Source organism: Perca flavescens, chromosome 23, assembly GCF_004354835.1.
Source record: "Perca flavescens isolate YP-PL-M2 chromosome 23, PFLA_1.0, whole genome shotgun sequence".
NCBI lineage: Eukaryota > Metazoa > Chordata > Actinopteri > Perciformes > Percidae > Perca > Perca flavescens.
This window is the reverse complement of record NC_041353.1, coordinates 15,927,892-15,943,549: the sequence shown is the minus strand read 5'-3', so window position 1 is coordinate 15,943,549 and position 15,658 is coordinate 15,927,892. Positions and strand designations below refer to the sequence as shown.

The 15,658-nt window shown below is 40.0% G+C and overlaps 1 protein-coding gene across 1 annotated transcript; it reads left to right on the top strand.

The window, feature by feature from the left end:
* Positions 1 to 3,661: 3,661 nt before the first annotated feature.
* Positions 3,662 to 5,931, top strand: lrrn3b (leucine rich repeat neuronal 3b). The gene has a single exon (XM_028571308.1). The coding sequence runs from the start codon at positions 3,802 to 3,804 to the stop codon at positions 5,929 to 5,931; it is 2,130 nt and encodes a 709-aa protein (XP_028427109.1). The 5' UTR covers positions 3,662 to 3,801.
* Positions 5,932 to 15,658: the final 9,727 nt, after the last annotated feature.

Here is a 15,658-nt window from a genome sequence, read left to right as displayed (position 1 = left end):
TTGTCTTTATTCCAAACTGTTTTATTACATAACTAAGTCATTGACTCAACACTATTTTGCTCAGACAGCAAGCATGCCTGAAGACTCCGTACATTTGCCACATCAGACACATTGCCACCAAGATGTCACCTCGGATTCACTCAGCTTCTTCTTACAAATGACTCCCAATGTTTCCCTTCGGCAGCCCTTCACTGGGACCTCAGCGGACATCCAGGAGACTGTTAATTAAACTCGATTTACGTTGATTTGTAATATTTAAAACTTTATTTCTGGGGCAGTGAAAGACATGCAATATTTATAGTATATATAAATTAGAAAGCAGCATTAATATATATAAAAAAAAAATTACATGACTTCTCCATATATTGATGCTCAGTCTGTTGCCATCAGAGCGAGCTGGAGGATGTGAGGAGACGTCCTGACTTCCTGCTTCAGTCTCCGCTTAAAGTGACGCTTGAAATGGCCATTTTACCTCAAAATGAATGGTTAGAATAATAATTCGATACTAACTAGAGCTAAAACGATTTGTTGGTTAACTGATTAGTCGATCATTAGAAAATTGATCTCCCAAACTTTGGTAATCGCTTAATCGTTAAGCTTAAACTCAATTTCTTTCTTAGTCTTCCATAACAGTAAACAGATTATGTTTGGGTCTAGGACTGTTGGCCAGACAAAACCAACAACATTAATAGGTCAGGTAGGAGTCTGGTGTGTTTTAACATTTTATAGACACAAAAAAATATATTAATAATAAAGAATAATCTGCCCCAATACCAACATTCCAAACTTTAACAGTAACTGTAATTCTGCTGTCCCAGTGAAGTGGTGGCATTTGGAAAACAGTACACACAGGCCTAAAATCTATATTTCCATGAACCAAGTGTTGGATTATGAGAATTGTATCCTCATTAGTTAGCAGGGAAATATGTTACGTTCGCTGGCCACACCAGCTTGCAAATGGTCCTGTAAATCCTTACTAATCCCATCCTAGATTTTCACCAATGTGGGACAACAGACATTAACATTAAACTTAATTCAATAATTATTCTCTTTCTCAATCTGTCTCCTTCTACCTCTCTTTATAATCACTGATTTCCTCCTCATATCCACCATCAAGGCATACCAAAATCTGATGAAGTAAAACCTGATTTAATGTGTTGTGAAAATAGGGCAGCGCTATTTCTAAAACCACACAAACACTTCACATTCATAGAGTTCATTTTTGAATGCTGGAAAGCCTTTATCGGAAAATACTGATCATAAAACAGAAGCAATAGCCTAAAAACGTCCACACAATTAACATCATCGGTAAAACAAATAACACACCTCCCTTTAGAGCCACCTGCAGTGCTTGCACAATAAAGCCTTGCAATAATAGTTAACCTGACCACATTACACTGCTGGTAATTGTGATTACTAAAGAGAGAAGGAAGAGCTAGCAGAGGTAAGACCCAAACACTGTCGGCTAAATTACAGATTCTGGCCTGTGTTTCCAGGGCACGGATCAACTGCATAGCCCACAATGAAGAGCCAGTGCTGAGGGAGAGAAGCTAAACCCTGTTTATCAGAATGCTCTGGGTGTTGCAGCTTATTAAAGTGCCAGGTGCTTTTGAAAAATAATGCTGCCCCCTCTCTCTCTCTCCTTCCACTAGCTCCATGTTTGCCTTCTCTCCTTACCCACCCCAGCATTGGCTGGAATCTGGTTCATTCCTCAGTTCAACAGAGGTTGAGGAATGACCCCTTGTCTTGGCTTCGCCAATGATGCAAACTGCAGCGTTTCGGCTTCCTTCAGATTTCTTTATTTAAATTTTTAAAAATATCCCCCCACATCTCCCTTGTGGCCACTGAGGTGGAGACGACAAGGGTGATGAAATGAAACCATTCTCTCCTTTCTTGTTCTCACTTTCCAGCAGCTGTCACACTTCTTCTCTTGATTCTTTCCATTTCATCCCGTCTCTCGCACCGTTTTCCCATGATGTGCCGCACGCTCTTATGGGCCCGAAATATTACAAGCACCATCAAACTGTTCAGTAAGAGGCAGTTACAAACGACAAATTACATGGTACAGTTTCTGCCATAGAAAGAGAAATAAGACATAAAATAATGTGATGGTAAAAGAGACACTACATAAAAAAAAGAGATGGCTGACTCGCATGCAAGAGGACGCAGCATAGTTCTGTTTGTCATGTGATTATTTTCTGAAATTATTTCATAAATGAATGAAGATATTTATGGACAATTCAATTAATATTTGTTACTGGAATAACTACATCACCTCTGCCACACCAAATGTGTAAAATATATATAGCTTTCAGCTTTCACTCTTAATCTTTATTATTTGAGTGTCAAAATTCTGAGTAGAAAATGTATACACTAATATAGTGCCCTCAAGAATGTCCCCCAATAGAATGAAATAGTCAATGCCTTGTAAACTACTTTCTGCAGAGTATCCTATTATTTTATTTTAGATAGACGGGAAAATTACTGTTGCACACTAAAAGTGATGAAGCAAAATGATGACGAGTCATCCGTGTTGAGAGTATTGAATGAGTGAGACATTTTAGACACGGTAAGGTGTACATTTTTTTTTAAATGTGTTATTTTGAGTAAGTCTTTAAATGTTATTTAACACATTCCTTGTGATAATCTCTTTTTGATCTTAGATTATTGTTATTTGTAAACATGTGTATCCAAGACCATCATTAATTCATTATTTTTTTTTTCCTTGTGTGTACAGTATACACCTTAACATAGCGGTTTGCAATATATGGCCACTGATTTACTGCATGAGCTGTATTTTCCATCTTATTAGCGTGCAGATTTGTTGATAGCACCGATTATGTCAACACATTAATGCATTTTCATTTGCATGGCTGTCGGTTGCTGCATCTAACAAACAGCTGCAAACTGCATCTGTCAAATGCTTCGTCTGCATGTATGGCCTAACTGCATCCCTGTGGTGTGTGTTGATGGCTTCCCGTTTACTTGTTGCCATAGTGACTAAGATATTCCAGTGTCTTTAAGCAGCTGGCCCCTAAGGCTAATGCTTAAGCCCTAGGATGTCTGCCATTTAAGAATTTTAATAAAGCCTTCTCTTTAACCAATAATAGACTCGCACTGCTGACATCAGTATTGAATGCCATATTGTGGGGGCACATCGGTACGTCCCGAGAATGAAGTCTAGAAGGTCAAGCAGATATAAATCCACGGTTCTATATCTTGAATTGAGATGTACAAATGTCAACATGCATCAGTGTGCCTATAACAAATGTCAATATGCCCAAATCCTTCTCTTAGGAAATTCCCTGACCATGTCCAGTATCATGTAATACTCACACTGCTCCTCTCTGTCTTATCTGTCTTACACAGGTAGGAATGGACTGGGCTGTGGACTCAGGAAGCTAGTGACGACAATCAATGAGGACACCCATCTTTGAAGAAAGAGCAGAATTTTCATGGATACCTATGAATGTTCTTAACACAAGTCCTTTGAGGTATAATATCAGTCCATTCTTTTTTCCCACTCCCATATTCTCGGGTCTGCCTGAACTGCAGCCTTGGCCCCAGACCCTGACACCCGCGGGCAACATAGAGTGATTGCTCATTACATCCAAGGGCGTCTACACAGCAAGACAAAAAAAAAAAAAAAGGGAGCCCTGCTGCAGTTGGTGGTGGCGGTGGCAGGGGCAGTGAGTCAATCGCCTCAGCAGCTGCAGCAAATGATTCATTATTTGTGAAGTTAACAGCTCAGACCACTTAATCTACAAGGACCAATTTCTTACTGGAGGGAATCGGTCCAATATGAAGGACGTGTCATTCGTGGATCGTCTCTTTGTCGGCTTGGCCATGGCCTCTTTTGTTGTGGCCACAGAGGAGAGGCCCGATTGCCCAAAGCTCTGTGTATGTGAGATTAGACCCTGGTTTTCTCCAAGTTCGGTGTACATGGAGGCGCAGACAGTTGACTGTAATGACTTGGGACTCTTTAGCCTACCGGAACAATTACCGGTGGGCACACAAGTACTATTACTGCAAACAAACAATGTTGCCAAGATTGACAGACCCTTGGATTACCTGGCCAACATCACAGAGATTGATTTATCGCAAAACAACTTATCCTCTATCAGTGACGTCCACCTGGGGACTCTTCCTCAGCTGCTGTCCCTTCACATGGAGGAAAATTGGATACGAGAGTTGCCTGAGCGATGTCTTGCTGAGGTGGCTAACCTTCAGGAGCTCTACATGAATCACAACCTCATCTCATCCATTTCCCCGATGGCTTTCCAGGGTCTCAGCAATCTTGCGCGGCTCCACCTCAATTCTAACAGGCTGAAGGCCATTATAAGAGAGTGGTTCGACCCCATGCCAAATCTCGAGATCCTGATGATAGGCGAGAATCCTATTCTTTCTATTGATGATATGAACTTCAAACCTCTCAGTAATCTCCGCAGTCTTGTTCTCACTAGAATGAACCTGTCTCAGCTTCCTGACGATGCATTGGCTGGTCTTGATAACTTGGAGAGCATCTCGTTCTATGATAATATTTTTCCTGAGGTGCCTCATTCTGCCCTGAAAAATGCAAAAAATCTTAAGTTCTTGGACCTAAATAAAAACCCAATTGCGAGGATACAGAGAGGGGACTTTGTGGATATGTTCCATCTGAAAGAACTGGGGATTAATAGCATGCCAGAGCTAGTTTCCATCGACAGCTTTGCCCTCAATAACCTTCCTGAGCTGACCAAAATAGAAGCCACCAACAATCCTAAACTCTCCTATATCCATCCTAATGCTTTCTACAAACTACCACGGCTGGAAACCCTAATGCTAAATAGCAATGCGCTCAGTGCCCTCCACAGGATTACTGTCGAGTCCCTCCCAAATCTCAGAGAGGTTAGCATGCACAGCAACCCCATCCGCTGTGACTGCGTAGTCCGCTGGATGAACATGAACAAGACCAACCTTCGCTTCATGGAGCCTGATTCACTGTACTGTGTGGAGCCCCCGGAGTACGAAGGCCAGCATGTCCGACAGGTGCACTTCAGGGAGATGATGGAGATTTGTCTGCCACTCATCTCTCCCGAAAGCATGCCTGGGCATATTAAAGCACAGAATGGGAGCTCAGTGTCACTCCATTGTCGGGCCTTCGCTGAACCAGAGCCAGACATCTACTGGATCACCCCGTCTGGTACCAGGGTCCTGCCTAACACCGTGTCTGACAAGTTCTACATGCACCCAGAGGGAACTTTTGACATCTATGATATAACAGAAAATGAAGCTGGTGTTTACACTTGTGTTGCCCATAATCTGGTTGGAGCTGATCTTAAATCTGTTTCAGTAGAGGTGAATGGATATTTTCCCCAACCTGCAAATGGGTCTCTGAATGTCATGATCAAATCAGTGGAGACAAACTCCATCCTGGTTTCGTGGAAGGCCAGCCGTGGCACCCTGGCTCCCAACATTAAATGGTACACAGGGTCAGATGCTAACCATCCCACCACGGCGTTTACCACCAGAGTTCCCTCTGACGTCCAGGTCTACAACCTCACACATCTCAGCCCCGCCACTCTGTACAAAGTCTGTGTGGATGTCGGCAGCATCCACTACAACCATGACACCAAATGTGTCAATGTCACCACTAAGGGATTAGAGCTGGCAGCCAAGGACATAGAAAAATGGGACGCAGCACTAATCACCGTCTTCGGTGTGCTCTTGGCTGTGATTTCAGTGGCATGTCTGCTTATTTATGTGTCTCTGAGGAACCACCACCTTTATGGGGATATAAGGAAATGCGACTCCAAAGCTTCGCTGACACAAGTGGAAGCTACCGGTACGCACTCTCCTTTCTTTACAAAGCTGTGGGTTTCGGGTAAGGGACTGCCAAGTGGAGTCAAAGTGAAAGCCACAGTCATAAATGTATCTGACAATGCCTTTTAAGAAGCGCAGCTTTGTAGAGCACCACACACCAACTTCACTGAATGGACAAGGCCATGGGCAGGGGTGGACAAATCTATAACACTGTTTGAAAGGCATACCCATTGCTGGTCCCTGGCTCAGATACACTGGCAAAACTATTATCGGACTGGGATGGAACAGTTTAAAATAGACTACATGCTCTCCCAGTGTCAACCCCAGCTGAAATGGTGGCTTTGGTAATCGTTCCATTAAACCAAGCGAACATCATCAGAAAGGGGCATTTACTGCAAAACAATATATTTCAGTACTATTCATAAAGAGATGCAGGCAGAGTAAAGAAAGTAAAGATGATGGTCAACTATCTTGTAATTGACTGTTAAATGTGTTCTGAGTTGTGGAACTGTTCGTGTGGTCCCAAGCAATACCGTCTGTGCTTTGTCAAACATCCATAGACGAGTTAGAGAAACAGTAATAACACCTGTCTATTATGGGAAAGGAGATTTAGTAGAGTAGACAAATTACAGTGACTATGGTGTAAGCCTTTTGATGAAATATAGACCCCCCTTTTCTATTTAAAATGGATTCTTGATTTTTCATGGAAATATTGTTATATATTCTATTATGTTGATGTAATGACAAATCCTCTGTATCTGAACAGTTTGAATAGGTTTTAAATGAAGGCAAGGAGCAGACTACTTTTGATTACAACGTCACATTAAGCTTAATGAAATTCAGCTACAAAATGAGTATGTTGAGAGGACATTTGCCAAATGGCTGTTTATGCTGTGTAGTTCTCATTGCAACGGTGACTAGGAAAAAACTGCGTTGGACTAAAACAAATAACAGGTTGATTAAAACTGAGGTGATTGATGTGTTGTCTCCTCACGAAGCGGTCTGTCATGCCCTGGTAAGTGCCTACAACCAGAACTACATGAGGTAAACAGAGAAGAAACTGAAGAAACAGCAAAACATGGCCATGTCATCATTGCAGAATCACAAGCTATTCTCTGGTACTTTTAGTGAAAATACTTTCTCAGTATTTTTAGCATACATATTTTAAAAAAAACATTTCGTTGTTGCTTTGGGTGTAAAGTTAAAAAGCCATTTTTATATTAACTGTACTATATGTGATCAATGGGCACAACAGACTTATTAAGAAAAGTGCTAAGAAAAAAAATAAATGTCATTGTTCCTTTTACAAACAGTTGCCTACTTTTTCTCATTTGCTTTCTTGTCATATTTGACATAATGCACTTAGTTTATTTCAAACCAATATGCATGGTATTATACTGCTATTATTTTCACCGTCATCCAACCATGGGGTAATATCAACTGTGTAATGACTTTTACATGTAACCTTTCAACTGCAAGCATGTAAAAACTAAATATCACTAATGACCAAGAAGTACAAATGGAGTCTTTTGAGTCAGACCATGGGATGGGGGAAAAGTCAGGAGACTTCAGCTGAATGGTTGGACGGTCGTCCTAAACACGGGAAGACGGAAAAAAACAAAAAAACAGCAACAAAAGAACAGAACTCATTAGCCGCCTCATTAAGAACATGTTCGTCCTTCAACTGGTCTGAATATAGTCACTGTGTTACAGCTACCTGTGCTTAGACAGGGACACAGCGTCCCTATGACAGAGAGATAAAGTACAGTACTGAAAAGTCAAAGCAGGGTGGGACAGAGCCGAGTCTAAGCTTTACACTCCCATTTTATTTGCATTATCCAGCAAAAAGAACATTCACATGAAAAAGCCAAGCATGATGAATGGCTGTCAGAGGCAGAGTGGCATGGTGGATTTATCAAACAGGGCCTAACGCTCATACATCAGGCCAGCCTTCAGCACCATGGACAGAGGCTTTTAGAGCTGAGCCATCTGTCAAAGACAAAGGGAGTTAAAATATGACGCTCTGTGCTCCTCAGGTAATGCTCAGGTCAGACTGAGTCTGTCTCTTTGCAAATACAGCCGCAAAAAACGGATGCGCAAACAAGCCTGGCAGAGCTGAGAATTCACCTGTACGCACATACAGAAAAAATATCTCACACACACACACTATACTCTGAGGTGTAGCAGCTTCGGTCTCCATCAGACTGCTTGCACGGAGGAACACAACATGACAGCCAAAGAAGCCACTAAATGAGTTCACAGACCAAACATGTTGTTTGAGATTAAAGCAGCTCATGGATATTAGCCATATTGTTGCTCCTATTTTTATTATATATTTTTTTACAACTCATTTAATATCATACTTGAGTGAGTAAGCTGAATATTATCCAGAAACTCATCTCTCCTGCTGTCTGTCCCAATATCAAGCATTTCCTCAATCTTGTTATTTTCTCTCGCTCTCTCTCCTCTCGCCGTTGACACTCTCCCTCCACTGGCACACGTTTTGAGTTTGGGTATTTTTTTTTTTATTTATTTTTTTTGTATATTCAAAGCAACCTATATTAGAGAAAACCCCTCTGGATTTAACTTAAATCCCACATGAAAAGAACCAGTGAGCTGTCACCATTTAATCCGCAGTGAGGAAAAAAGAATTATGTTTCTCGCTGAATCTTCAAATATTTCAAATATTAAAACCACCTTGTTCTATTCAAAAAAAGCCATCTGCTCTGAGGCAGATATTAAAGCATGCTCAGTGAAGGCTTATAGATGGGTGTTCCTACTGGTTACATATTCATTTTAATTTTGCGAGGATCATTGTCAGGGGGCCTGAGATTTGCAGGTGCAATCCACCAGTGGGAGGTGCAAGTTCAAAGTGCATTTATTTATTTATTTCATTTTGACAAAAAGTATTCATTACGTCAGTGGCTGGCAGGTCATTTTCCTTTTTTAGATGAAAAGAATTATAGGAAATGTAAATTTGTAAGCCTGCTTAAATTTTATAGTATAACTCAGCTGATTTAGTCTTCTACCTCTCTCTTTCCTGGAGAACGTGGGAAGGTATTTGACCGTTCTCCAAATAGCTCATATTTATAAAAGTCATATTCAGACAACAGCCTGCTTTTTTTCTCCTCACTCTTTTAAAGCTGCAATTAAATATTAAATTCCCTTTCTATCTAAGATACAATCATATAATATAGCACTGCAAGAGCTGCAGAAAGCAAACAATGTTCAAGCTGCTACAGGCACTTTTATATGTTTGAATTATCAGCTTATTAAAGTTACAAAATTCAACTTATGTCAGCCAGTGTAGCTACAGGCAGCTACATTCAAATGAAAAGTAAAATGTCAACATGCATTTACAACCTTGCTGCTAGCACCAAGTTTAATGCCATTGCTTGCTTTAGGAGGCCTTTATAGCCAGCTATTGGCTATTGGAGCAAACTGATGACCTATAAATTGCAATAACAAAGCAGGGATTGCTTTCATGATAGAATAAAGATGGATCTGCCTTTATCAATTAAACAATTTTGCTGCAGCGGTGTAGGTTGTTTCCTGTCATATCACCTTTGGTGTAACTCCTGATGACAGGTGAATTTTTCATACACACCACATTTCATCAGTGAGCCAGAATTTGCCCAGCACATCACCATTCTGAACATGCATTGCTGTGTATTTCCTGAAAAGTACAGACAGAATGTCACAGCAGATTTGGTACGGCTCGTCAAATAGCAACCAGTCAAAAGCCATTTGTATATGTGCATTTCTGCTCTGCCTGGCCTCTACTGTCTCCATTTCCATAGCCATCAATCCCAAGGCGTCTCCAACATGCAGTTAAAAATGACGTTAATTTAGAGGAGGAAGTTGATTAATTGATTCATCCCAAGAAAACCAGCATACTAATAAATATGGATCCATAAGTCTTATAGACCACAGTAAGAAATCAACCTGGATTGAATGTGGAAATATTATACCACAGAGGGCTTTTCCACTAATTGGAAGACCCATTCTCAAAAAGATGATTGGTTTCCTGGGCTACTGATTGATTGCTGCCTCCCTTTGTCTGTTTCTTCTATGAAGTGGGCATGCAGCCGATCAATGCAAGAACTTCTGAGTTCTTCACATGCATGTGGTCACATTAATGATGGGTTGAGATTGGGGGAGAAAAAGGGGGGAGAGCGCGTGCCTAACAAGCAAGGTTTTATAAAGCATCGTCAACCTGATTACATAGATACATCATCACTCCCATCAGAATCATTAGCACTACAGAGGACATCGATATTCATGGCAGCCCGCATAAATCATCACCAAACAATGTCTCGTTGTGAAATGGTGGAAGAGCCACCTACAGTTATAGTCCCTGTGTAAGTACCACCTTTTTTTCTTACTGCAGGCTAATGCTTCAAAAAGACCTGCTGCAGGCAGATGGAAGGTTTGAAGAAGAGTTGGGTAATAGTTGTTCATACTGGTTACAACTTTGAGGTCAGTTTCCAATGTGTTTTTAATTGAAATAATGAATGCCTATACCACTCATATTTGCAAAAACCTTGATACATGCTAATTTACTCAGTGGTAATTAAGTACTGACCAAATTAATAGAGCATCTGTGCCTACTGTCACAATGTTTCATATAATCAGGGGACAGTTGGAGAGGAGGACATGCAAAATGATGGGAAATTATAAAACTTTAACCTCAGTGAATCAATGTTTGTATGTGGAAGTGCAAGTGTTCAGTACAGAATACAGAAACATGCACGAACAAATATTTCATACATAAAAATCTATGTTTTGGTGTCTCATTAGACTTCAGTACCATTTTTCTTGATTTAGTTTTCCAAATTTTACTCTTTGCAGCAATTACAATGCCACAACTTGCAGCTTTTCAGAGAGCAGAAAAACAAAATTAAGCAAATTGGTCACGATAATAGGTGGCAACATTGAAATACAACAGGGATGGCACAACATGATGCTCAAATGCAGCACAAAACATAAAAGTAATGTTATTAGTAATAGTAACAGTAATAGATCCACTCAACATCCTCTGATCATAACTATTAATCAAAATAATTCATATTTTCTGCTTTTCTAACTAAAAACGTATGTATAATTTCATATAAATGAGGTTTATTGACCATGAATTCTAAGAATAAGTGTAAAACCTATTATTAAACCTGCTCAATTTTTAAAGAAAGTGCCAAAAGCATCCAAAAAAGCGTCAAAAGCATCCAAAAAAGTGACAAATACATCAGAAAAGTGCAAAACAAAGTTTTCATTTTCAATTTTGACCTGGAAGGACAACAAGTTCATGGTTGACGGGAACACAAGGGTTGGTTGAAATGATCTAGAACAATAGTGTCCTCTTACTTTCCTTATGTCCTCTTATTTTCAAATGAAGGCAACATGAGTAAAATGAGAGTAAAAACCATGATCAACACTCATATCATTGGCTGGCGTGTGCACTATGGGTACAAACAGCGGGTTTTCATGGCTGCTGTACAGTAGTTAATTTAAACTTGAGAACCACCTTAAACATATTGTTACATAATGAAACCTGACAAAACCCCTCATAAAAGCAGATTTAAGGCTCTCTAAAATTAAATTGATAGATTAAAATTGTATGACCAGTTCCCAGCAAAGAAGTGATTTCAATAATTTGTCTCTTTTGAAAACTGACCTCAATAACTAAAACGGATTGCTTCAGTCTACAGTCTGTCAACAGTTCAGGGCTGGACTGGCCATCTGGCATACCGGGCATTTTCCCGGTGGGCCAACGCACTTTTGGGCCGAATCGCCAATATAAACAGGCCTTTTTTTTTTTTTTTTTTGGGCCCGGGCTGGCCCATAAAGAATTTACAGCGGCCCATTGGTTAATTTTCTTTATTGTCACTGGCCTGACCCAATCAAATCCAGGAACCCCCTTCCACACTCCGGGCCGCAAATTTACAAATCCCACTATAGCCATGCCTCCCGGCCCTGAGACATGAGCTGTAATAGTTATGCTGGAAGTTTACGTTAAAATGGACAAACGACCACTAAAGTGCAGGGGAGGTGCAGAGAAATTACAGGAGAAAAAGATTAAGCTGCTTCAACATCAGCATTACCTGAAACCGAGGAGGAGAGGTGGCTGGCTATACAGAGAAGCAGAAACAACATGATCATGACAGGAAAGAAGCCGAGGAGGAGAGTGACCATGACAGGGCCATGGGAGCGAGTGAGGAAAAGATGGAAGAGAGAGAGTAGATGACGACGTGTTAAGGAGTAGGCAAATTAACAGGGACTCTCAGGAAGGAAGGGAGGCTGTGTGTTTGTGTTTGTGTGTGTGTGTGTGTGTGTGTGTGTGTGTGTGTGTGTGTGTGTGTGTGTGTGTGTGTGTGTGTGTGTGTGTGTGTGTGTGTGTGTGTGTGTGTGTGCGTGCATTTGTCACGTCATAACAACAACAAGCAGTTTGGCTGTAACATTAAAGTTAGTTGCTGTCAGGTAACCTAACTGTTTAAACTTACATTGAAAATGCTAGCGGTTAGCCTGTTGGGTAGCCAAAAAGTCTGTGTGATCTATAAAATCAGTGTTCCTTGAATGGCTTAATTAGCTTCACTTGGTACTCTTTTGCAGGGCATATACTGTACTACTCTCAGCTTTATTGTAGCTTTTGGGAAGGGTTATGGTTATTGTATTTAGCAGACACTTATGAATCTTACAATAGTTAAAATTAACAGTAAACTGTTTAGTTTAAAATAGTAGCCTAATAATAACAATAATAATGGCAATACATCAAATATCAACAATAAAAAGACCATAAATATACAAATCATAACTAAGAATGAATGAATTATTTAAATGTAAGATCAACAGATAAGTCTTGAAACCCCTCTTGAAGGATCCAAAACGATCACATGAACGCTGAACACTAGGCAAATCATATCATAGAATGCACGCATATGTTAAGAGGACTGTCTGCAGGTAATGTGTCTGACCAATCACAGTGGGTGTGGGCCGCCTGGGCCAAAAATGCCAGGGACGATTTTTTTGTCCCAGTCCAGCCCTGCTACAGTTTATACTTATAATGTAAGTATGTGTAATACATTTGAGTGTTTAAATAATAAATCTCCATTATAATGTGATTTAATTAAATATCAGAAATGTTTAGTTGAATTGACCTCTTTCCTTATTATATGAATGAATGATTTATTTTATTATTGTGTCATGCATAAAGAAAATATGCCCAGCCCAAACAGGCTTACAGGACACCATTATTTACATCAAGGGACCAGATACCAGAATAGCAACATAAATTACATATTTTTAAACAAATTAACCTTCTTGTTGTCTTTCCCATGCTTTAGAGACAAACGTCGCCAACTTATACACATTGAATTTAAACAACCACTCCATCAGTTCACCCAAATATTTCACGATTTTGAACAGACATTTCATTTAAGATGGGTATTCTTAACTCATCATAATAAAAGGACAATACAAAAGAAAATAGGATTCATTCTCAACGTCTCCTAATTCACATTCACACAACCTTTTATCATCTTTGATGTTTTTAAATCTACCAACGTCAAGGGCAAGAGGAAGGATTCCTGTTCAGGACCATAATAATGTTTGATTTGAATATAAGTTCGTAATTTTGGTTTTGACAAAATGTCTTGACCATTTTTCTTTAAAATATTAAAAGTAACTTACTCCTGATTGTGTTCATGCTGCAGGTATATATATATATATATATATATATATATATATATATATATATATATATATATATATATAGTAATTTTATTTCTTCAGAAAACAGCATCTCAGTAGTCCACGGAGAGTTGTGTGCTTTAGGCTAGAGAAACACCTTTTTATTAGTCCTGTTATCTGACTGTTCACATTTCTCCTTATGTCTCCTTAATGAATCCGGAATCCCACCCAAATCAACTTGAACAACCAAAATAGGAGCATACTTATGAACTACTAAAAAAAATTCCATATTCCAAAATAGATTTGGATTGGTTGTTTGTAAGATTGGTTCTTCTTTTATTTTGTCATGTTTCTTGATCGTACACTGCAAAGCTAAGAGAAAAATCATGCAATCTGGTAATTATTTAACATGAACAACCAAATAGTGTTTTGCAGAGAATCTATGACTCCTCAATGTATAACTATACTTAGATTATTGGTATTCTTTATCGCTTCTTAATCTCAGTTATTTGAACTGCATTTTAGCATCACAGTCCTTGTGTACTATAGGAATGTGGCAGCAACAGGGGCCTATGGCCTAAATAAAGTGTGTGCGTGGGTCTCTTTCATCATAATGGGTGGCCTTATTCTTTGATTTAATGATGGCAGCGTTGGGTGGAGGGAAGGAGGGATTTTATGAGATGGGGGTCGAGGCTCATGAGGGCCATTTAGCGGAGGAACACATCAGTGCAGATAAAGTGCCCCACCTCTCTCCCTCGTATGTTTCAAATTACTGTTCACACCTGAGCACACAGCAATCATATTTATGCACACGATACTCCGTTTTGTCCCTTGCTCAGGTGTTAATGCTAATCAAGCTGAAGGAAGGAAAATATGTGTTTGTATGCATCTCCCTGCAGTCTGTCGGAGCTGTTTAAACCGATATTTTAAACTTGCTCTCAAAATGAACACACAAATGGCTGTGGTGTACCATCAATCATCCTCCCAACCCCCCGGTATGTGTGGATGGTGGCTCTGTGTGATTCCATTCACTGTGGAGCAGCATGTGGCTCGCAGTTAAGGTTACACAAAACAACCATATTGCTTCAGTTCATTACACGCTTCCCTGGAAACTGGAATAACAAATAATATAACCAAACCCAAGTGTTTGATCTTCATTATCTTTTTGATAGATCCCTTTTCTCTTTCGGCCCTTTCTCTCTGTTGATATTTGTGCTCCTGTCTCCCGTTTCCTCTAATCTCCAGATAAGACAAATCCACCAGTTTAGATTAGATCATGGCAAAAATGAATGACCGTTTCATATTGATGATAATCATGTTTTACATAAATTATCTATCCAGATTATTTGCAATTGAAATGAAGGGAGCAGGGCAGTTAACAATCTGGCAATCTGCTCTTCTCCATAATGTACGCATCCAGAATGATGTTTCTACTGACTGAAAGCGGTTCATCCATGAAATAAAAGAAACTGAGTGACCTATTCAATTGTATTATGTTAATGGTGAAATTAGCAGCAGACTGTGGAAAACCATCACATTCATTATTGTCCCAATAACAAATTATTCTCTCTTGAGGCCATGTTAAAACATTTTCACTCTGGAATGAAAACCAACCGCGCAGTTTTGCGAGGAAGAAAAATGTGTCAAAAAAAGGCAAAAAAATGACTAAAAGCCCTATTTATGTACTTTCTGTGTGAATAGCTGTAGAGATTTGAGCCATTTGTAAGCCCTTTCTCTTCTGTCAGAAGAAAAAGCTTTCCTCAGTCCTCTGAAGTGCGTCCAAAAGAACACGGGTGGTAACGAGGGCCTGGCTCCTCTCTCTTAGTCCTGAAGGCCATTAGTGGGGAACGCTCTTCGCTGCATCTTGATTCTAAGAAATGACTATTTTGGTCTTGATGGGCTTTTGCTTTGTAGCCGGGAGACACTTGCTGCCCAGGCCTTCCCCTATGGGCTTCTGACAAAGGGTGTAAAGGTTGAGCAACTGCCGGTCGCAGTTTGTAACTCTGGCGGAGGATAAGCAAGGTGAAAAAAATGGGAGAGGGATTTGTTGAGCCTGATCCGAATCAGAGGGGAACTAAGGTAATGAGGGGGGATTCAAACAAAGGAATGGGACTGCTCTTGGAACAAAGAGGTCTTAAGCCCACAGCAGTCAGGAGACAGAAAGAGATACTCT